The following is a 21,992-nucleotide window of genomic DNA, read 5'->3' as shown; positions in this document are numbered from 1 at the left end:
TGCGGAGTGATATTCCCAATCCTCTCTCTCTCTGCGTGACAAGAACTTAGTAGCAGAGTGAGAGGCGACTCAGGCGAGCAGAGAGAGCAGGGGCCGGGCGATCGAGTCGAGATCTTGTGGACAATTTAAGGTGAGGTGAATGCTTGCTTTGGGGGGGGGGCAGGGGGGCTTGAAGTTCAACATCTGCAATACATACCCTGCCAATACCCACCCAATACTCTGCAATACATACCCTGCCAATACCCAATGTTCTGCAATACATACCCTGCCAATACCCAATACTCTGCAATACATACCCTGCCAATACCCTGCCAATACTCTGCCAATACTCTGCCAATACTCTGCAATACATACCCTGCCAATACCCTGCCAATACTCTGCAATACATACCCTGCCAATACCCTGCCAATACTCTGCAATACTTACCCTGCCAATACCCTGCCAATACTCTGCAATACATACCCCGCCAATACTCTGCAATACTTACCCTGCCAATACTCTGCAATACTTACCCTGCCAATACTCTGCAATACTTACCCCGCCAATACTCTGCAATACTTACCCCGCCAATACTCTGCAATACTTACCCCACCAATACTCTGCAATACTTACCCCGCCAATACTCTGCAATACTTACCCCGCCAATACTCTGCAATACTTACCCTGCCAATACTCTGCAATACTTACCCCGCCAATACTCTGCAATACATACCCCGCCAATACTCTGCAATACATACCCCGCCAATACTCTGCAATACTTACCCTGCCAATACTCTGCAATAAATACCCTGCCAATACTCTGCAATAGTTACCCTGCCAATACTCTGCAATACATACCCCGCCAATACTCTGCAATACTTACCCTGCCAATACCCTGTCAATACTCTGCAATACTTACCCGGCCAATACTCTGCAATACATACCCTGCCAATACCCAATGTTCTGCAATACATACCCTGCCAATACCCAATACTCTGCAATACATACCCTGCCAATACCCTGCCAATACTCTGCAATACATACCCTGCCAATACCCTGCCAATACTCTGCAATACATACCCTGCCAATACCCTGCCAATACTCTGCAATACATACCCTGCCAATACCCTGCCAATACTCTGCAATACTTACCCTGCCAATACCCTGCCAATACTCTGTAATACTTACCCTGCCAATACCCTGCCAATACTCTGCAATACATACCCCGCCAATACTCTGCAATACTTACCCTGCCAATACTCTGCCAATACATATCCCGCCAATACTCTGCAATACTTACCCTGCCAATACTCTGCAATACTTACCCCGCCAATACTCTGCAATACTTACCCTGCCAATACCCTGCCAATACTCTGCAATACTTACCCTGCTAATACCCTGCCAATACTCTGCAATACATACCCCGCCAATACTCTGCAATACATACCCTGCCAATACTCTGCAATACATACCCCGCCAATACTCTGCAATACTTACCCTGCCAATACCCCGCCAATACTCTGCAATACTTACCCCGCCAATACTCTGCAATACTTACCCCACCAATACTCTGCAATACTTACCCCGCCAATACTCTGCAATACTTACCCCGCCAATACTCTGCAATACTTACCCTACCAATACTCTGCAATACTTACCCCGCCAATACTCTGCAATACATACCCCGCCAATACTCTACAATACATACCCCGCCAATTGTTTCAAGGCAGGGTCTGGGGAGGGGCAATGGGTGGGGCCAGGGGTGTGGCTGAAGGAGGGACCAGGGGCGGGCCAGGGTGGAGCTGAAGGGGGCCCCATCAGGTAGGCTGTACGGGGCCCCATGATTTCTATCAGCGGCCCTGTACTTACCTAGGGCATAACCACATGCAAAACCAGCCACTGCAGCATGCTCTGGCTCACAGAAGGAGTCTGGTGTGTCTCCATTCACCGTTTCAGGTACGATTTCAGCCCGAATTTTTGGCTGAATTTGGACCTGAAATGGTCACACAGGACTCCTGTGCAATTTGCACCGGAGTCGTGGCTGAGAGGTGTGAACCCAGCCTAAGCCCTTGTACACACAGTCGGACATTCCGACAACAGATTTTGTCCAAAACTGGTGTTGCATACACACGGTCGGACAAAGTTGTCAGAAAATCCGATCGTTCGGAACGTGATGCCGTTATTTCGTTACGACAGCACTACGTTCAGGCTAGTAGCCAATAGATTTGGTCTAGGAATTTGATCTGAGCATGCGTGGCACTTTGTCCGATCGGAATTCTCTACAAACGATCGGACAAAGTCCGATCGGATCATGTTGTCGGAAAAATTTTATATCCAGCTCTCAAACTTTGTTGGTCGGACATTCCGACGGAAAAAGTCGGATGAAGTCCACACACGATCGGATTATCCGACAACACGGTCCGATTGGACATTTTCCCGTAGGAATGTCTGACTGTGTGTACAAGGGCTAAAAGAAAATATCTGGTGTGCAGTTTTTTTTTTTAGCAATATTTTAAATCTTTTTTGAATTTCTTCAACTTTAAAAAAAAATGTTTGTAACTTTAGTTAATTTAAATAAAAAAAATTCACAGATACAAATGTAATGCAGGGTGCCTTCAAAATACTCTAAAAAGAAAAAAAAATGTATTCACCTGTTGACCTACGGTAACAAAATAAAATCATTTGTTGTATATATCTGTCTTCATGCAGCCCTTTTATTTCAAAGCAAGGTGAAATAGTTCTTTATTACAAAGTGTGTTATCTTTCATCTGCCTGAGTTTTTGGTAGTTTTGTACACAACAGCTGATGAAGCAGCCCAAGCACTTTAAAAGACGTTTGATGATACATAGCTGTAAAATAAATATTAGAACAAATTTATCAACCATTCTAGATATATCCAGTGGTAGACTTTGCGGTTCATTTTGGGAAAACATTTAGCTTCAGTCCAAAATAATCAGTTTGTGAATTATCCTAGGATTTGTAAAAAGAAAGTGTATCATTGCCTGTGTGCTTAGGAGTGCCCTTTGTTGAAAAAAAACAAAAACAGTCCTACTAATGGCTGACAGTAAGCTGCCCAAATACTTAAAAGTGTGGTTGTTCAGGCTGTCTGAAGAATGTTCCAAAAATGTGTCAGATAGGAGAGAGAAGAGGGATAGGCCAGGGTTGGATGATAAAGGGCGATTTTTTGTTGTTTTTAAATCCTTCATACAGCACAATGTTGGGAGAAGTCACACAAAATAGAAGTAACAATGCAACATTGAGTTTTCGCATGCAGTTTTAATGGTATTCTGTCAACAAGTAAAGAAGTTATTAAATAACTCATTCAGTTTTAGTTAACACTTTCTTTTTTCTAGATACATTCAACAGTCAAAAACACAAACCGATCAAAACAAAACTGCAGTTGGTTGATTTAGCTGGAAGTGAATGTGTAGGTATGCGTTATCATTTGTTACAATAGAATGTTAAACATATTATGTATCCCACATGTGTCCTGTTGCAGTCAAAATAAATATATCATAACAGATACTTAAAGTGGAACTATAGGCAAAACTCGTTTTTTGATTTTGGATAGATTAAGGGAGGGTTAAAACCAAATTTTTTTTTTTTGCCATTTGTGCCCCATTTGGAAGATTTTCCTCAACATCCTGTCCCATAACCAAACAGGAAGTGAGAGAAAATCCCCGTAAATCAAGGAAATTCATTGATCACCAGAATTAGTGTGCCCATTGGAAGATTCATATATATATATATAAAAACTGTGCAGTGCTAATAATGTAAATAAATCCAATAAACTATATATAGCAAAGATATCTATAACATATCACCATGCATTTAAAGCGGTTGTATACTGTTTTTTTTTTTTTTTACTTTTACCTACAGGTAAGCCTATAATAAGGCTTACCTGTAGGTAAAAAAAAAATCTCCTAAACCTGTATGGTTTAGGAGATATTCCCCTCGCAATGAGCCGCTGACCGCTTGCGCACAGGGGATTTTCGGCTGAAAGCCTGGCAGACGCCGGACTTTGCCGGAAAGAAATCTCCCACGCTGTGAGTGGCCGGAGCTGCGATATCCGGAAGAAACGCAGAGGGAACATGTCAGCTTCCTCGGCGTGGATCGTCGGAGATATCGGGGCCTCATTCTAAGGTATTTCATAATTAGCTAGTATGCGGTGCATACTAGCTCATTATGCCTTTTCCCCTGCAGGTCAGAGAAAAAAACATTTCTGCGGGTTTACTACCGCTTTCATGGAATATATAAACCAAAAGTTCTCGTGCTCTGTGATATTGCACACAGTCCTCAATGAGGATAATATAAAACTAAACAGCAGTAGTCCATATAAAAAATAATAAATAATAATAAACTGCTTGTGCTCTGTGAATATCAATAAATCCTTTATGAAGTATTTAAACCAAACAGCAAAAGTCTATAGTAACATCAATGATGTGATAATGGTGTCTTCATGCGTGGTGCTCACACAACCTGCATCGGGTGTTCCCTCACCTTAAGGGCTTAAATAATAAGCCTGTAATAGATAGTAGTAGCCTGAAGAGATCCTCCTTTGCTTCCTTTATCCTATGTGGGTTTGTGGAACACTAATATGGAACACTTGACACCTGCTCCTTCCGATAATAACCAAGCTCAGGGGTCTCTATCTTCTCCTGGTATGTTTCAGAAAATCTCCTCATACATCACATGCGGGAAATGACAGAGGCAGGCAATAGAGTGATACCGTTTAAAAAAAAGTTTAATTGCACATAAAACTCCACATATATACAACTCACATTTCAAATAAATAAAATCACCTTTTAAAGTGCTATAGTGCTGAGGGGTGATAGAGTCACCTGTGGTCCGGCTCTGCAGCCTCAGTTTTTACGGCGCTCCCCCTGTCCTATGTCAGCTCTCCTGCTCTTCCTGGTACCTCTCTCATCAGCCGATCAGGCTCCTCCTACCGGTTTCGTTACTCTCGTGACTTCCTCTGGGAATAACCACTTGCTGACCACTGCGCACCAATATACATTGGCACAATGGCAGTGGTGGGCAAATGGGCATACCTGCACGTCCCCTTTAATTGGCGGGGCTAGCAGAACAGGGAAGTGCCTATATAAACAAGGCATTTCCCTGTTCTCCCTTGTGTCATGACAGAGATTACTGCTCCCTGTCACTGGACCAGGGATCGCTGTCATGTGACTTGAAGCCCATCCTCCCCACAGTTAGAATCACTCCCTAGAACACACTTAACCCCTTGATCACCCCCTAGTGTTTAACTCCTTCCCTGCCAGTGTAATTTATACAGTAATCAGTGTATTTTTATAGCACTGATCGCTGTATAAATGACAATGGTACCAAAATAGTGTGAAAAGTGTTCGATGTGTTGGCCATAATGTCGCAGTTATGATAAAAAATTGCAGATCGCAGCAATTACTAATGAAAAAATAATAATAATAAAAATGCCATAAAACTATTCCCTATTTAGTAGACACTATAACTTTTACGCAAACCAATCAATATACGCTTATTGTAATTTTTTTTTTTTTTTACCAAAAATATGTAGAAGAATACATATCAGTCTAAATTGAGAAAAAAAATGTTTTTAATATATTTTTGGGGAATATTTATTATAGTAAAAAGTAAAAAATATTGCGTTTTTTTCAAAATTGTTTGGTTTATAGTTCAAAAAAATAAAAACCGCAGAGGTGATCAAATACCACCAAAAGAAAGCTCTATTTGTGGGAAAAAAAGGATGTCAATTTTATTTGGGTGCAACATCGCAGTGCCGAATTGCAAAAAGCTGTCTGGTCAGGAAGGGAGTGTTGCAAAATGACAAAATAACTATTCTTTTTGGGACAAGCAAACCATTTTTGCTGATATTTTCTATGATCTAATAACCTAAAACAAAAAAAAATCATCATATGCAGATCAATATTCACCTCTTTTATCTGCAGAGGAGTAAAGCAGTAAATACAATGTAAAATAATGTTTAGGACGCTTTCACACGGCCCCTGCTGAGCTTTGGCAGCAGTTCAGGTGCACGCAGTGTACCCACGGATTTTGTGGTTAGCTGCTGTTTCACACAGAATTCTATTATGTCCCACAGTTTGGTTTCTGAAAGAGTAAGGTATGGTTTAGATATTCGTTAAATTTTGAAATAATTGTTTTTCAGCTGTTTTTAATTAAAAAAAATGCATTTTTCTATTCTAGTAGTAAAAAGGAATGGCTAGATTACATCCGGATATTTTTTTATTTAATAGGTATGTCTGGTGTACAGGGAGTGGCCTTGAGAGAGGCTTCATTTATTAACCGAAGTCTATCTGCTCTGTCAGACGTACTGGGTGCCTTAGCAGAACATCGCACTCACATTCCTTATCGAAACAGCAAACTTACACACTTGCTACAGGATTCTATTGGTGAGTACATTTCCTTGCATATTGTGTTTATATAAATGCAGAAGATGTTGATGTAGGCATTTTGAAAATGCCTTGATTAATATGGTTCTAAAGCAAGACATTTTTTACCTTTACACATTCCTTAGATTAAGGTAAAAAAATGTCCCAGTAAGTGTATTGCCCTCTTGCCCCCCTTATACTTACCTGACTCCTATATCAATCCAGCTCTGTGCCTATCTGCAGCCAGCACTGCTTGTTCTCCCTCTTTACACAGGCACATAAGCAGGAGCTGCCGTCAATAAAATCTATTGAGGAGGGAGTTGGGGGCAGGGCTGAGGCACAAAGGCCGGCTTGGGAGCAAGCCCTCCGATGTGCCACCTTAGGTGGTGGCTTCCTATGGTGAAGAATGAAAAAGAGGAGGAGACTAGAGCTCCATTGGGGGACCCTGGAAGAGGGGGATGAGGTTGCTCTTACAATCGCTTTAAAGCCCTCTAAGGCATTTAAGTGGTTGTAAAGTCAGAACGTTTTTTATCTTAATGCATTCTATGCATTAAGATAAAAAAGTCTTATATGTTGTACCAGTTGTACCATACTGGTGACCCCACGATAGGGATTAAACTTTTTCGCAGAAGGGAGTTTAACAAGACATGTGACCACTCATTAGAATTAGAAGAAAAGAGGTTTAACCTTAAACTACGTAGAGTGTTCTTTACTGTAAGAGTGGCAAGGATGTGGAATTCCCTTCTACAGGTGGTGGTTTCAGCGGGGGGCATTGATAATTTCAAGAAACTATTAGATTAGCACCTGAACGATCGCAAAATATAGGGATATACAATGTAATACTGACATATAATCACACACATAGGTTGGACTTGATGGACTTGTGTCTTTTTTTAACCTACCTACTATGTATCTATGTGCAGCAGTCCCCCTCATACTTACCTGAGCCCCCTCTCTATCCAACAATGTTGTAGGATTGTCTTGGCTGCCGGGTCAGCCAATGTGGAGAGAAAGGAGGCAGGGCCGGGCTGCAGCTCTGTGTCTGAATGGACACATGGAGTAGCAGCTCAGCTCGGGTGCCCCCATACCAAGTTGCATGCTGTAGGGGCACTCATCAGGAGGGAGGGGCCATGAGAGCCGTAGAGGGACCCAAGAAGAGGAGAATCTGGGCTGCTCTGTGCAAAACCACTACACAGAGCAGGTAAGTATGACAAAAAATTGAGACTTTACAATAAATTTAAGGGAAATGTAACATATTTTTTGTGCTTTTTTTTTGTCACGTTTGTTGCACGATAGCATAGGGCACTTGACAAACATGCCAAAGTAGCCCCTGTACTATTTTTTGTCAGTAAGCCTTGCATATTTTTGTAATACATGTTTTGTTGGATTTTTCATGCATTTTGTAAAAATGTGCATCTCATATCGGCGTGATCACCACAAGCGTGATACGCATATCACTACATTATTTGTGTGTTTTTGGGAAAGCGTGGAGAAACAAGCATTTTTTCTTACATTCCCATAACATAAAGTTGTAAATGGGGACCCTAAAGCAATATTTTTGGCCAGCGTTTCCTGTGAGTTCTTAGCATATAGTAATAGAGCCCAGATCTGAGTGATCAGATGGCCAGCTTCTTACAGCACATGATATGCAGCCCTTTTCTTGCTCACAGGACAGGATGATTTTTCCCTACTCATGGAACAGGAGTTTTTCAATCCTTTTTTTTACATACAGTATCTCACATAAGTGAGTACACCCTCTTATTTCTGTAAATATTTTATTATATCTTAACATTTGACAACACTGAAGAAATTACACTTTGCTACAATGTAAAGTAGTGAGTGTACCATTGCTGAGCCTATGATCTACTAGGACCCCCAGGTCCTTTTCCATCCTAGATTCCCTCAATGCATTATTTTAAATTTTTCTACATTAAACCTCATTTGCCATGTAGTTGCTCACCCCATTAATTTGTTCAGATCTTTTTGCAAGGTTTCCACATCCTGCAGAGAAGTTATTGCCCTGCTTAGTTTAGTATCGTCCGCAAATACAGAGATTGAATTGTTTACCCCATCCTCCAGGTCGTTTATAAAACAAATTAACTACCCACCCCTGACCATTTTGAGTACTCCCCACTTATCACCACTCTCTGAACTCACCCTTGTAGCCAGGTTTCATCCATGTACTCACCCTATGGTCCATGCCAATGGAGCTTATTTTGTACAATAAACATTTATGGGGAACTGTGTCAAATGCTTTTGCAAAATCCAGCATGATCTCCTTCCTTCGGAGACTGGGCCACAGGGCAGTATTCCAACACAGTATGCCAAAAGGTGGCTCTACAAGTATTCACTATAGGAGGGTGAATATTAGTGATGGACGAACTTCCGACGGAATGTTTCGCGAAACGCGAACGTGACCAAAAGTCCAGGTCATATTTTCAGCCACAAAATACTTACTAGTTGTGCACACATAGTCCCACAACATGGATACTGACATAACAAAAGTATTAAGTGAATCTGGGATCAACAACAACAAGCATTCTTTTTTTATCTGTGAAATTTTGACAATTCAGGAGCGCATGAAGGCCATGGAAGAGAGGCAAGGTCAGGGAAGGCTATGAAGGTGGTGCAGGAGATGATCAGTGCCACAGTCAGGGCAGGGCAGTCCTGTGCCAGTGTGCCAACCTGTGCTTGAGCCCCTCCCTCTGCCCGGTCCTTACCCCCACCTATGCAGGGCTCCACTGTGGTGGTTCGGAGGTGCCAGTCCAGTGCTGATCCTCAGCCATGGTGCTGGCACTGCCTGCTGATTGGCTTCTCCTCTGCTATCTCCCTCACTGTCTGAAACCAGCACCTCGATAAAGACTGAGCACTGACACCAACACCATGATAGAGAGCACTGACACCAGCACCGTGATAGAGAGCACTGACACCACACCAGCACTGAGATAGAGTGCACTGACACCAGCACCATGATAGAGAGCACTGACACCACACCAGCACCGTGATAGAGAGCACTGACACCAGCACTGAGATAGAGAGCACTGACACCGCATCGGCAATGTCTTGTGATGGATCGGAAAATAATTCCTGTGACTCAAGCGGAGGGTATATGGTGGTGGTGGTGTTGGTGGTGGTGTCTTTGGGGGTGCACACAGCAGAGAGTGAAGAAGAGGGTGCAGATCGAGAGGATGAGGAGGGTGCAGAAGAGTAAGGCTGAGTGAGCCACTCAACCAAGTCTGGTGCATCCTTTGACGTAATCGAACGCACCTTCTGCAATTTGCCACTTTGGCTCAAGCCTCTTGCTCCTGCCCTACCCCTACCACCCCTGCGGAAGGGCCTGCCTCTTCCTCGGCCCGTCATTTTTTAAATGACCCTGTGACAAAAGTCTCTAGAGAAGTGCAGTATGTATGTGGAATGAGGTATATAACACCCCGCTTCAATCTGTTGTTTTGGGGGGGGCACTGGTCTATCACACCAGTTATAATACTTTTTTCTAATTGCGTTTGTCACTCTTTGCAGAATCGCTGCAGAACCACTTAGCATTCACAATGCTGCCCAGTGGAAATGCACTATACTATGCTTTCTATATTTGCAAGTATTTTATACATGTATTACACCCCTATATACTGCACACTAAATAGTACACCTATATCAGTCGTTAAAAGGACCTTTGTGGACCTAATAGTAGCTAGCTAGTAGCTAGTGAATTGCAGACTGTCCCTGCTCCACACGACAAACTGTCCCTCCCTACACTGAGAAACAACAGCTGCAGATCAGCAGTACAGCAGTGCAGTGCAGTGCACTATAATATGCTTTCTATATTTGAAAGACAGTATATAATACGTGTATTACAACCCTATATACTGTACACCTATATCAGTCCCTATGGAACTGGAGAAAGTGCAGAGAAGGGCAAACAAACTGATAAGGGGCATGGAGGAGCTCAGCTATGAGGATAGATTAGAGGAACTGAATTTATTCTCTCTTAAGAGGAGGGTATAAAGGGGGAATATGATCAATATGTATAAATACAAAAGTGGTTCATATAGTGAAGTTGGTAATGAGTTATTCACTTTAAGGTCACCACAGAGGACAACGGCGCACTCTCTACGTCTGGAGGAAAAGAGATTTAATCTCCAAATAAGAGCTGTGAAAAGGTGGAATAGACTCCCACAAGAGCTGGTTCTGGGTAGCTCAGCAGCTTGCTTTAAAAAAAGGCCTGGGTTCTTTCCTTTTAGTAAACAGTCTTACCAGCAGGGAGGGGCTGCTGGAGGAATCCCCCACCCCCTCCTCCACATAGATATACATCCAATAATATACTTTTCTCCCAAGGCAGACAGACACAATATAACAATAGAATACAAACACACCCCAAACAATCCCAGCAAAGAGCCTAACAGCATGAGACAACACACAATATATACAACATTCCAGTGTGGCTGTACAGTGAGTCCAACTAGCGCAGATCAGACTGGGGTTCTCAGCCACCCTGTGCCCCTATTAGGGGCACAGGGTGACTTAAACATATGAGGTTCATAGGGAGCTAAAAAAAGGTTTCCCAACCTCCCCAAGGGATTCTGGGTTCAACGGGCCCCCGTCCAAAGTGAATCCTGTCACAGGATTATATGTACTTTTTTTTTATTGGTTGAACTAGGACTTTTTTCAACCTGGCTATGTAATATACAATAAGGATGGCCAACTTTTCTTTTCCTTTTTTCATCTGATAATGAGCCAGCACAGTACAGACAGGGTTGACTATAACAAACACATTTCCCCTGGCTCCCTCATAAAGAGGACCAAGTATGATTTTTCAGTGCTGGAGTTATCAGAAAACAGCATGTAAAATGGTAAGAAAAGCAATTCTTTATTTAATTTTTTTTACATTATAATATGTGAATGAAAGTAGGTGTCAGTAGGTAAAGTTAATGGAGTTCAAGGATTGCATTTTAATGATAGAAGCTTGAGTTTTTTTATTATTATTATGTTGCTGTCTATTGCAACATAGCAGGAAATCATTCATATAGATTTGCATAGTTACAGAAAGGTCAATTTTAAGATATACCCTAGAAAATTCTGTAATGAGTAAAACTATACTATATATTTTGGACAGTTTGTTTTTAACATCCAACTCTTCTATCTTACAACAGGTGGTGATGCAAAGTTGCTGGTGATGCTGTGTATTTCTCCTTGTCAGAAATTCACAACTGAAACCTTGCAAACGCTGGGATTTGGAACACGTGCCTGTCAAGTATCCAGAGTGCCTGTAAAGAAGAAACATTAAACATACATTAAAAATACACTACTAATATGCTCCTGCTAATGTGTCTTTTGTTGTGATAACACAAATTATGCCTACTAAGGAGCTGTTTATGAAACAGTGGACAGCAAACTTCATGGAAGATTTTTCTCCTCACTATGCCCTCACCTCACCTCATTATAACAGCATCTGAACAATCTTCAGTAATTACTTATTTGTACAAGCCAAAGTTGTTTAATGGCTATGTTAAAGAGAAGAGGGGATAGAGGGCAGCCTTGGCGAGTGCCTTTAGTGAGTGGGATGTCGGGATATGAAATTAGGAATAACGAGGCGGGCCATTGGTGAGGAGTACATCTTTTGGACAAATTGTTATATGGGACCAGTCATGCTGACCACTCTTATGATCATAAACAACCAAGAGAAGCTGATGTTATCGAAAGCCTTCAATCAACATAATAATGGCTGTATCATGGTCAGGGTGCATTTTAGCAAATTCAGGAGGACTTTACACATGTTGAGGGTAGCAGACCTCCCTGGGACAAAACCTGATTGGGCCTGATGGATGATTGATGGAAGGATATGTTCCAGATGGGACGCAACAATTTTAGAGATGATTTGTCTGCGTCAACGTTGCTTAGGCTTATAGGCAGGGCTTTTATTCTCCTCCTAATTGTATAGCATGTGCCCTGCCCTGCTTCCCGTGGAGGGGTCAAACACGGGGGTACCTCCGGCAGAGCACTCCCCCTGTATCTTGTGTGCAGTCACTGCCCTGAGGGATTGAATGGCTGCAGCTAGTGAGAGCAGAGGGCGGAGTGATCTGTACTCTCTCAGTGCTGTCTGAGAGATTGGTTTTAGCGCCGTGTGTCATGGTATCTGATCAAGTGATTGTGGATAGTGGTAGGTAGCCAGGCGTTCCTCCTATTCCTCACTAGTCTCATGTAAACTGGGCTGATCTGTTACTGTTGTGAGCAAAATGCTGCTGAATGGGGTTGTGCTGTGGACTGGGCTGGGTAGTCTGCGAACTGTGCTGGGTGGTTTCTTTGCAGGGCTGGGCGGTCTATTTGCTGGGCTATCTCCTTGCTGGGCAGTCTCTTTGCTGGGCGTTCTATTTACTGGGCTGGGCTGTCTCTTTGCTGGCGGTCTCTTTGCTGGGCGGTCTCTTTGCTGGTGATCTCATTGCTGTGCTGTGCGGTCTCCTTGCTGGTGGTCTCCTTGCTGGTGGTCTCTTTGCTGTGCAGTCTCTTTGCTGTGCAGTCTCTTTGCTGGTGGTCTCTCTGCTGGGCGGTCTCTTTGCTGGGTGGCCTCTGCTGGTAGTCTATTTGCTGGGCTGGGCGGTCTCTTTGCTGGGCGATCTTTTTGCTGGCTGTCTTTTTGCTGTGCTGGGCGGTCTCTTTGTTGGCAGTCTCTTTGCTGGCAGTCTTTTTGCTGTTCTGGGCGGTCTCTTTGCTAGATGTTTCTTTGCTGGCATTATCTTTGCTTTGTGTTCTGTCTGCTGGGCTGGGCGGTCTCTTTGCTGGGCCATCTCTTAGCTGGCAGTCTTTTTGCTGCGCTGGGTGGTCTCTTTGCTGTGCTGAGTGGTCTCTTTGCTGGCGGTCTTTTTGCTGTGGTAAACGGTCTCTTTGCTGGCGGTCTCTCTGCTGGCGGTCTCTCTGCTGGCGGTCTCTTTGCTGGGAGGTCTCTTTGCTGGCAGTCTCTTTGATGGGCGGTCTCTTTGATGGGCGGTCTCTTTGATGGGCGGTCACTTTGATGGGTGGTCACTTTGATGGGCGGTCTCTTTGATGGGCGGTCTCTTTGATGGGCGGTCTCTTTGATGGGCGGTCTCTTTGATGGGCGGTCTCTTTACTGGCTGTCTCTTTCCTGGGCTACATAGTCAGGTTGAAAAAAGACACAAGTCCATCCAGTTCAACCACAAAAAAAATATCATACAGTCCCATATACACAATTCTATACCCACAGTTGATCCAGAGGAAGGCGAAAAACCTGAGCAGAGCATGATCCAATTTGCTACAGCAGGGGAAAAAATTCCTTCCTGTTCCCCCGAGAGGCAATCATATTTTCCCTAGATCAACTTTACCTATAAGTGTTAGTACCCAGTTATATTATGTACATTTAGGAAATAATCCAGGCCTTTCTTAAAGCAATCTACTGAGCTGGCCAGAACCACCTCTGCAGGGAGTCTATTCCACATTTTCACAGCTCTTACTGTGAAGAAACCTCTCCGTATTTGGAGATGAAATCTCTTCCTCTAGATGTAAAGAGCGCCCCCTTGTCTTCTGTGTTGACTGTAAAGTGAATAATTCAACACCATGTTGATCCTATCCCCCCTTAATATCCTGTTATCAAGAGTGAATAAATGTAGTTCCTCTAATCTTTCCTCATAGCTGAGCTCCTCCATACCTCTTATCAGTTTGGTTGCCCTTCTCTGCACTTTCTCCAGTTCCCCAATATCATTTTTGAGAACTTGTGCCCAAAACTAAACTGCATATTCCAGATGAGGTCTTACTAATGATTTGAACAGGGGCAAAATTATATCTTTCTCTCTGGATTCCATACCTCTCTTAATTCAAGAAAGGACTATGCTTTCTTTGGAAACCGCAGCTTGGCATTGCATGCCATTATTGAGCTTATGATCTACCAAAACCCCCAGATCCTTCTCCACTATGAATCCCCCCAGTTGTACTCCCCCTAGTATGTATGATGCATGCATATTCTTAGGCCCCAAGTGCATAACTTTACATTTATGAACATTAAACCTCATCTGCCACATAGTCGCCCAATTAGACAGAGCATTGAGGTCGGCTTGTAAATTGGAGACATCCTGTAAGGACGTTATTCTACAGCATAGCTTGGTGTCATCTGCAAAGATGGAAATGTTACTTTTGTTTCCAGACCCAATATCATTTATAAAGATATTAAAAAGTAAGGGTCCCGGCACTGAACCTTGGGGTACACCGCTGATAACCTTAGACCATTCAGAGTAGGAATCATTAACCACTACTGAGTTCCACTCTGAATTCTGCCTTTTAGACAGTTTTCTATTCATTTACAAACTGATATTTCCAAACCTGTAGACTTTACCTTACACATGAGCTGTGTGTGCAGAACTGTATCAAACGTTCATGCAAAATCCAAGTATACCACGTTCACCGATACTCCTCTGTCCAATGTTTTACTTACCGCCTCATAAAAAGAAATCAGGTTTGTCTGACAACTTCTGTCTTTCATGAATCCATGCTGTCTGTTGCTTAAAAATTTTTTTTTCCTGCAAGAACTCGTCTATGTGGTCTTTTATTAATCTCTCCAGTATCTTCCCAACTATAGAAGTTAATGTAAGCTGTTCGTCTTCTAGATTCCCCTGGATAGCCTAGGCTGGAGTGGCTCAATGGAGGTCCCAATCGCCGGCGGTTAATCAATACACATACACTGGTGGGTACGTGGTGAAAGATTACAAGGTTTAATGGGAGAGTGGACCGTCTTTTATGTGGTACTTCACAAAGCCCTGCCCTTTTAGGGGCCAATCGGGTGATTTACACATACATCAACAATTTTCTTAACTCATGATATTAGTTCATTCCTGAAATGTAAGTCAAAGGTTAATACAACCTCCTGACAGTTATTTTGCCCTTTCAGCATCTGCTGACTGACCATATTCTTGCGTAACCAGTCCTTATCTAGCTTTGTGCCTCTCAGCAATGTATAGAGAAGAAAACACAGGCAGATGTTTTCCTGAGATATCAATATCTTGCATAGACCCTCTGGAGAGACATACAGATATCTTGTCATCTAGTCACGCTATCTATATAGTTTGTCACGTACGCCAGTATGCTTGTATGTCTTTAATTCTGAACCTATTGAAATGCAAGCCTAAGCATATTATCTTAGATTTTGACTTAGTATATCTTTGGTAATTTCAATAGGTATTCCCTTATAATCCTCCCTTTGATCATTCTGTGATTTACATAATGATCATTCCTTTTCTAATTTAATAGCACAGGCTTCATACTCCGAACCCTCGTGCTCTTGGTTTTTATACCATACCGTTGCATCTTTAACAATGGAAGTGAGTTTCAGATCCTCCGGAGCGGCCGTGTTTCCCTTTTTACATAAACATTTGATTATCTTATAACAGGCATATAAAAATAGAATGAAGAGAATCACAGTGGCAATTGTCATGGCAGTATTTCGGAGCCAAGATATTAATCCACCAAAACTAAAGCTGCTCGAGAAGGGATCCCAGTTTTTTCCTATGTTTCTTGCCTCTTTCTGTAGTTTATTTACCTCTTCCCTGTGTTGGGCAATAACGTCATAGTAGTCTGGGACTTCGATGCTGGTATTATGAATCCAGGTACAGCACTCATAATCCTCAGTAGTCTCACAGAGGCCAGTAAGGGCTGCACTCATACTTTCTATAGCCAACTCATGTAGTTCTAGTTGCTTCCTAATTGCCCTAGTTTCTAGATTTAGTTTGGTTATGTCATCAGAATTCTTCTCCAGAATCTCATCAATTATGCCAGTGTAATTATTTAATCTTTTCATTAGGTTAATTCCCCACCCTGTCCAGGAAGGGAACCATGCCCAGGCCATATCTTTTTCTAAAAACAATTCTCGTTTGTTACGGTGTCTAAGGGGATATCTAGGATGCATGCTAGCTTCAAGGAGGTGACTTCCCTTGTTATCCCCTAATACCCCCATGATAGGAACCAGGGCTGCAAGGTAACACCACCCCTGGGGTTTGGTTGGGATCCAGGGGTGACAGCTTGCCGCAGCATATATATGTGGTATTTCCTAGAGCTAGGGGCCGTTTATGGAACACGTTCCTAAGAGTATCAGAAAGGCCAGAGAGCATCAGAATTGACATTAATTGGTGTATTGTAGACTTAGTACTGGAGCTAAGAAAGTCTAAAAAGGTGGCATTTAGGGTGGGATCTGAAGTATGGAAGAAAGAAGGACTGTTAAGCGATGTCATTGAAATGTTAAGTTTTGCTTGTTTGCAAACCTCGGCTCCATCTGTGGTGTTTCCCAGTTGGAAACACCAGTCTGGGAAGTGGCTTCTACCTATAATTTGGAAAGTGAGGGTTTTATTTGAAAGGGTCCTAGTAACATTCGTTAGGACGATAGGGGGTGTTCCATTAAGGAGGGGGGTAAAATTCAAGGGGACTGCCATGAGAGGGATTCTAGCTGTACTGGGATGTAGCTTGCTGCAGATCCAGCATTTCTCAAAACCGGATTTTTGAGCATAGCTATATTTGAATTTTAGTAGTAACATCTTGTCAGTCAGTCCCTTAGGTGACTCATTAACGGGTATAATACTTCTACTATGTCTTTGGCCGGGGGTATTATTCATCTTAGGTGGTCCACATATCCCTTTTAATAGACCTAAGTCTTCTGGATGATATATACAGTTGGCTATAAACCATGTGGGCAGGCATACAAGTAGTACCAGACTACCCCAGAGGCATACAGCCTTCCCTGACACTGAAGGTAAAAACATTTCTACAAGTTCTTATGCTTGTCCTTCTTCCTCGCTATCGTGTAAGGTTTCAAGGGTTAATTGTCCAATGCCTTCCTGAATCTCTTGCAGTTCCGGTAGCTGTTCGGGTGGGTCGGGTTCTCCTTCAATAGGCGGGGGGTCGGGGGTTGTGGGAAGCGGTGGGCACTTTTTCAGCCTGCTGGCGTGGATCCAGGTGTTTCCTAGGTCAGTCAGGACCGCAGTTCTGGACACCTTTTCAACCTTCCAAGGTCCAGAGTAGATTGGTCCGATCCTCTTTTTGTGGGCCAGTTGCTTGACTAGCACTTGATCTCCTGGGATGAAGGGGTGTGTTGGCTCTGTGGAGAGAGGAGAGAAGGTGACAGAAACTTGTTCGTTCGTTTCATGAAGCATACTTACCAGGTTTTTCACGTACATTTCCTGTTGGGAATAAATGTCAATATCAGTGTCTTGGTCTAATGGGGGTAATTCTATGTTTGCGGGGACTCCCATCAAAATTTCAAAAGGTGAAAGTTTCGTTCTGGCGTGGGGTGCCGTCCTAATCTGGAATAGCACAGAAGGGAGGTGATCAAGCCATCCCTTCATTGTGCCCCCTGTGGCCTTTTTCAATTTATCCTTTATATTTCTATTCATTCTTTCCACTACCCCTGCGCTTTGAGGGTGATAGGGGATGTGTAGTTTCCATTGCAGCCCTAACAATTTAGCCACAGCCTGGGTAACGGAGGAGCTGAATGCAGGTCCCCTATCTGACCAAATAGATGTTGGTATGCCAAACCTACAAATCCAGTTATTCAGCAAGCATTTTGCTGCTATATTGGCTGTCTCACCTGCACAGGGAGTGGCTTCAACCCAGCCTGAAAATTTATCAACGACAACGCACAGGTATTTTAGGTTCCCCTTTTGTTTTGGCATGTGTGTGAAGTCTACTTGTAAATCTGTAAGGGGACCTATTGGTGGGGGTAGATGACCATGTAGGCCATGCCGTTTGCCCTGCACATTGTTTTGAGCACAGGTAAGGCAACTTGTGGTCAGGAGTTTGACTTGTTTGTTCAAGTGGTTTGTGCAGAAAGATTTGGTGTACATAGTGGCTAAAGGGACGGCACCTATGTGTCCTGGACCATGAAGGTAGGAGAGAATTAGAATACTGCTTGCCTCAGGTATTCCCAATATCTTCCCCTCTTTTGACCACAGACCCTCTGGGTCTTTGGTCAAGCCAGCCTTCACCCAATACAAGACATCTTCCTCAGTGGCTAATGATTGCATTTGTGCCACTACAGATTTAAAGTTAGGACAGGTGAAATGATCCTTAAAGTACATGGACGTGGGGGTGGGCTCCTGGGTGGAGGACTGGGCTGCCTTTTTCGCTTCTCGGTCAGCTAAGGCATTTCCCTTGGAAAGTCTGCTATTATCTGAAGAATGTGCTTTTACTTTAATTATTGCCACCTCTTTTGGGAGCAAAATAGCCCGAAGAAGTGCCTGAATCTGGGTAGCATTGGAAATAGGTTTATTATCCGCTGTTTTAAAACCTCTTTTAGCCCATATTACTCCGAAGTCATGCACCACCCCAAATGCATATCTACTGTCTGTGTAAATGTTCACCTTCTTATCTGTAAATAAAATGCAGGCCCTGGTGAGGGCTTCTAGTTCAGCCACCTGAGCCGAAGAGGGGGGCAGTGGTTTGGCTTCTAATACCTTGTTTGGCAACTGGACTATTGCATATCCTGTTTGGAAGGTGGAATCGGAGGGACGGGAGCAACTACCGTCCACAAAAACATCGTCTGCATTGGTAATCGGTACGTCGGTGAGGTCTGGTCTTGGTGATGTGATAGACTCCACTCGTGTTATACAGTCATGAAACTGGTCTGGGTCTCGTGGTAGGCGTAACATGGAGTGCAAGAGACGGACGGCAGGGTTGTTGGCGGGAACATATTTGAGAGACAGATTGTCTGTGTTCATGAGGGAAATCTCATATCCACTGAGTCTTTGTGAGGTCATGTGTTGGGTGTTCATGTTCTGTATGAGGTGGGTGACAGAATGTGTGGTGTAAAGCGTCATCGGGTGTCCCAAGACCATCTTGTTGGCATCTTGTACGGCCATAGCACAGGCGGCTAAATTCTGAAGGCATGATGGCATGCCTTGAACCTGAAGGGGGAGTTTTTTAGATAGGTAGGAGACAGGGCGGTAGCCTGTTCCATGCTGTTGTGTCAAAACCGCGGCAAAAGAGGTCCCCGAGACTACACAGTATAGTTGAAAAGCTTTACCATAGTCTACCAACCCCAGGGCGGGTGCACATGACAAACTGTTCAATAGGGCCTGGAAGGCCTTAAGCCGTTCCTCTGTCCAATCAACCTGCCTAGGGGCTGTTGAGGCGGTGGCCTCTCTTAGTATGCCATCATAATGAGAACAGTCGGGGATCCACTTTCGGCAATATACCACAGCGCCCAAGAATGAGAGCAGGGCTGCCTTGTCTTTTGGGGGGCTCAGAGCTTGTAGGGCTGCGGCACGTTTGGGGGAGACCATCCTTGTCCCCCTTTTTAGTATGCACCCCAAGTATTCCACTTGTGGCATACACCACTGTATCTTCTTTCTGGATGCTAAATGCCCGATGTGGGCTAGATGGTTCAACAGAGATGTGGAATCGACCGCACAATCTTCAGCAGTGCGACTGCACAAGAGCAAGTCGTCCACATACTGTATTAGCACCGACCCTCGCTCAGGCGTCCAAGATTTGACAGTCTCATTGAGTACCATAGAGAAGGCAGCAGGACTATCCACATACCCCTGAGGCAGGCGTGTCCAGGTTAACTGACCCGTCAACTGGCCCTCCGTCCAGGAGAAGGCAAACATAGGCTGGGCCTCTTCCGCAATGGGAATGCTAAAGAAGGCATTTGCTAAATCAATCACTGTGTAGCATAGAGAATGTGCCGGTATACATGAGAAGATAAAAGTGATGTCTGAGACTAGGGGTGGAAGTGGAATCACTTGTTTGTTAACTGCCCTTAGGTCTTGTACAAGTCTCCACTCCCCACTGCCCTTTTTTACGGGGTAAATGGGCGTGTTCCAGGGACTGATGATTGGTTTCAGGATACCTTTTGATATGTAATCATTAATTTGAGGGGAGATGCCTTTGACTTTCTCTGGGGGTAGGGGATACTGTTTTTGATATTGTATCCCCGCATCTGATCGCATTTGGGGTGCATATGGTGTGCAATTAATAAAGCCCACACTACCTTTGTTTTCTGCCCAAATTGTGTGATGGTCAAGGGAGGAAGGTATCATTAGAAAGAAACTCCTGTGTGCATGTCTTTTTGGGCTGTGTAAGTCACAAAGAGGGGAACTCGCAGTGAGGGAGCCGTCTTTGTCAAACTTAATGGTAATGTTCAACTGGGATAGTAAATCTCTGCCCATTAGGGACACTGGACAGGAAGTCAGGACAGCGAAACTCTGCATACATAGCTCTAGTCCATCCGGGGTAGAGACTGGTAAAGGCGGGGTGACGGAATGAGTAACCGATGTCCCATTTATTCCAATAGAGTGTCCCTCAGTACACAGTGGTGTGTCATACCTCTCATCATTTAATGAGCTAAAAGTGGCACCTGAATCAAGCAGGAAACACACTATGTGGTTGTCTACGCGTAATATAACTTGTGGTAGACTCTTCCATGATAGGTTGTGGCACACCAGACTGAGGGAAGGGACATACTCTAGGCATCCCTATTGGGGGTATGTTTGTCGGGTAGACGGCCACTGCATGGGGATTCGAGGGGGAGGTCTGTTAGAGGTTGGGGTGTAGGGTGGCTGTGCAAGCGCATGGTTTTGAGATGGTGTTTGGGGAGGTGGCGGGTATTGGGGGTACCTTGTAGTGTGAGGGGGGGGGCGATTAGCAGCGTTGTACCCCCTTCCCCTGCCCCTTGGATAGCTCACCCTCTGTCTATATGGGCACTGTGATTTCCAATGTCCCTGTTCCCCACAATTGAAACATCCTTGGTCAGGTGGGTAGGGCTGCATGGTCATGAGGTGCGGTGGTGAGGATGAGGTTTCAGGTGTGACTAGGGTTTGTGTTTGTGTCAAGGAGGGGAAAATTCCCCCTTTTTGTTCAAAGACCCCTGAAGTCTCTCTGGACCTAGCGTCCTTCATGAATTCATCTGGTGCTTGCTCCGCCCATTTGGGGTTTGTGAATTTGAGTAATTGCGTCACTTTGGGATCGCCTCCCGACATGATGGTAGTAGTAAATAATTGTGGTGTGGCCCCATCTACAGCTTTCCATAGGGAGTATACTCTGTTACAGTAATCATAGAATTTCTCTTTAGGTCCCTGCTTGGCTAGGATCAGTTCTTGGAGTGCAGATGATCCTTTGTATAATTTGGACCAATGACCTCCCATGCCTTTCCAAAAGGATATCCAATCCTTATTGGTCTGGATATGGGTTGCCCATAGGTCGTCTACAGGGGCTTCTTCTGGGCTGTCTGGGTCTACAATGCTAAGAATACCTTTTATGTCATCTTTGTCAAGCCCTGTGCCTGCACTATATTTTCCCAGAAAGGTACCTGCATCTCGTGGATACTTCTTGGGATTGGGACATAGTTCTTTTATTTTGGAGAGTGTACCCAAAGGTAATGGTATATGCACCTCGGTGTCCCCTATGGTCATCAAAGGTGCTTTGAATGAAGCCCCTACTGCTTCTTTCTCAGTTTCCTCTTCTATGGATAATGTCCCTTTTTTTACTAATTGGACCTGACTCCTCAGGTCAGGAATAGGTGTCTCTTTTGTATGGCTTCTTGTAGTGGTGGGGGGCAGCGCTATAATCCTATCCTGCGCTTCTTTTAACATTTCCTCCTTCTTCCCTAATTGCCTTCTTAACTTTTCTAGTTCCTTTTTTAGGTCC

At 43.9% G+C, this 21,992-nt stretch overlaps 1 protein-coding gene across 2 annotated transcripts in view; it reads left to right on the top strand.

Annotated features, from left to right (window-relative positions):
- Positions 1-11,670, top strand: part of KIF25 (kinesin family member 25) — a 133,481-nt gene extending 121,811 nt beyond the window's left edge. The window contains exons 13-15 of one of the 2 annotated variants that reach the window (XM_077486588.1): positions 3,333-3,410; positions 6,228-6,383; positions 11,510-11,670. In XM_077486588.1, the coding sequence (XP_077342714.1) occupies positions 3,333-3,410; positions 6,228-6,383; positions 11,510-11,643 (368 nt within the window). In that variant the 3' untranslated portion in view covers positions 11,644-11,670. Of the gene's footprint in view, positions 1-3,332; positions 3,411-6,227; positions 6,384-11,509 lie in introns of those variants that run through there. The other variant, XM_077486589.1, reaches the window with a different exon arrangement.
- The last annotated feature ends 10,322 nt before the right edge of the window (positions 11,671-21,992 follow it).

This window comes from Lithobates pipiens, unplaced genomic scaffold, assembly GCF_037356315.1.
Source record: "Lithobates pipiens isolate NorthernLeopardFrog02 unplaced genomic scaffold, aLitPip1_a1.2 Scaffold_18, whole genome shotgun sequence".
NCBI lineage: Eukaryota > Metazoa > Chordata > Amphibia > Anura > Ranidae > Lithobates > Lithobates pipiens.
This window is presented reverse-complemented; position numbering and strand designations above follow the sequence as displayed.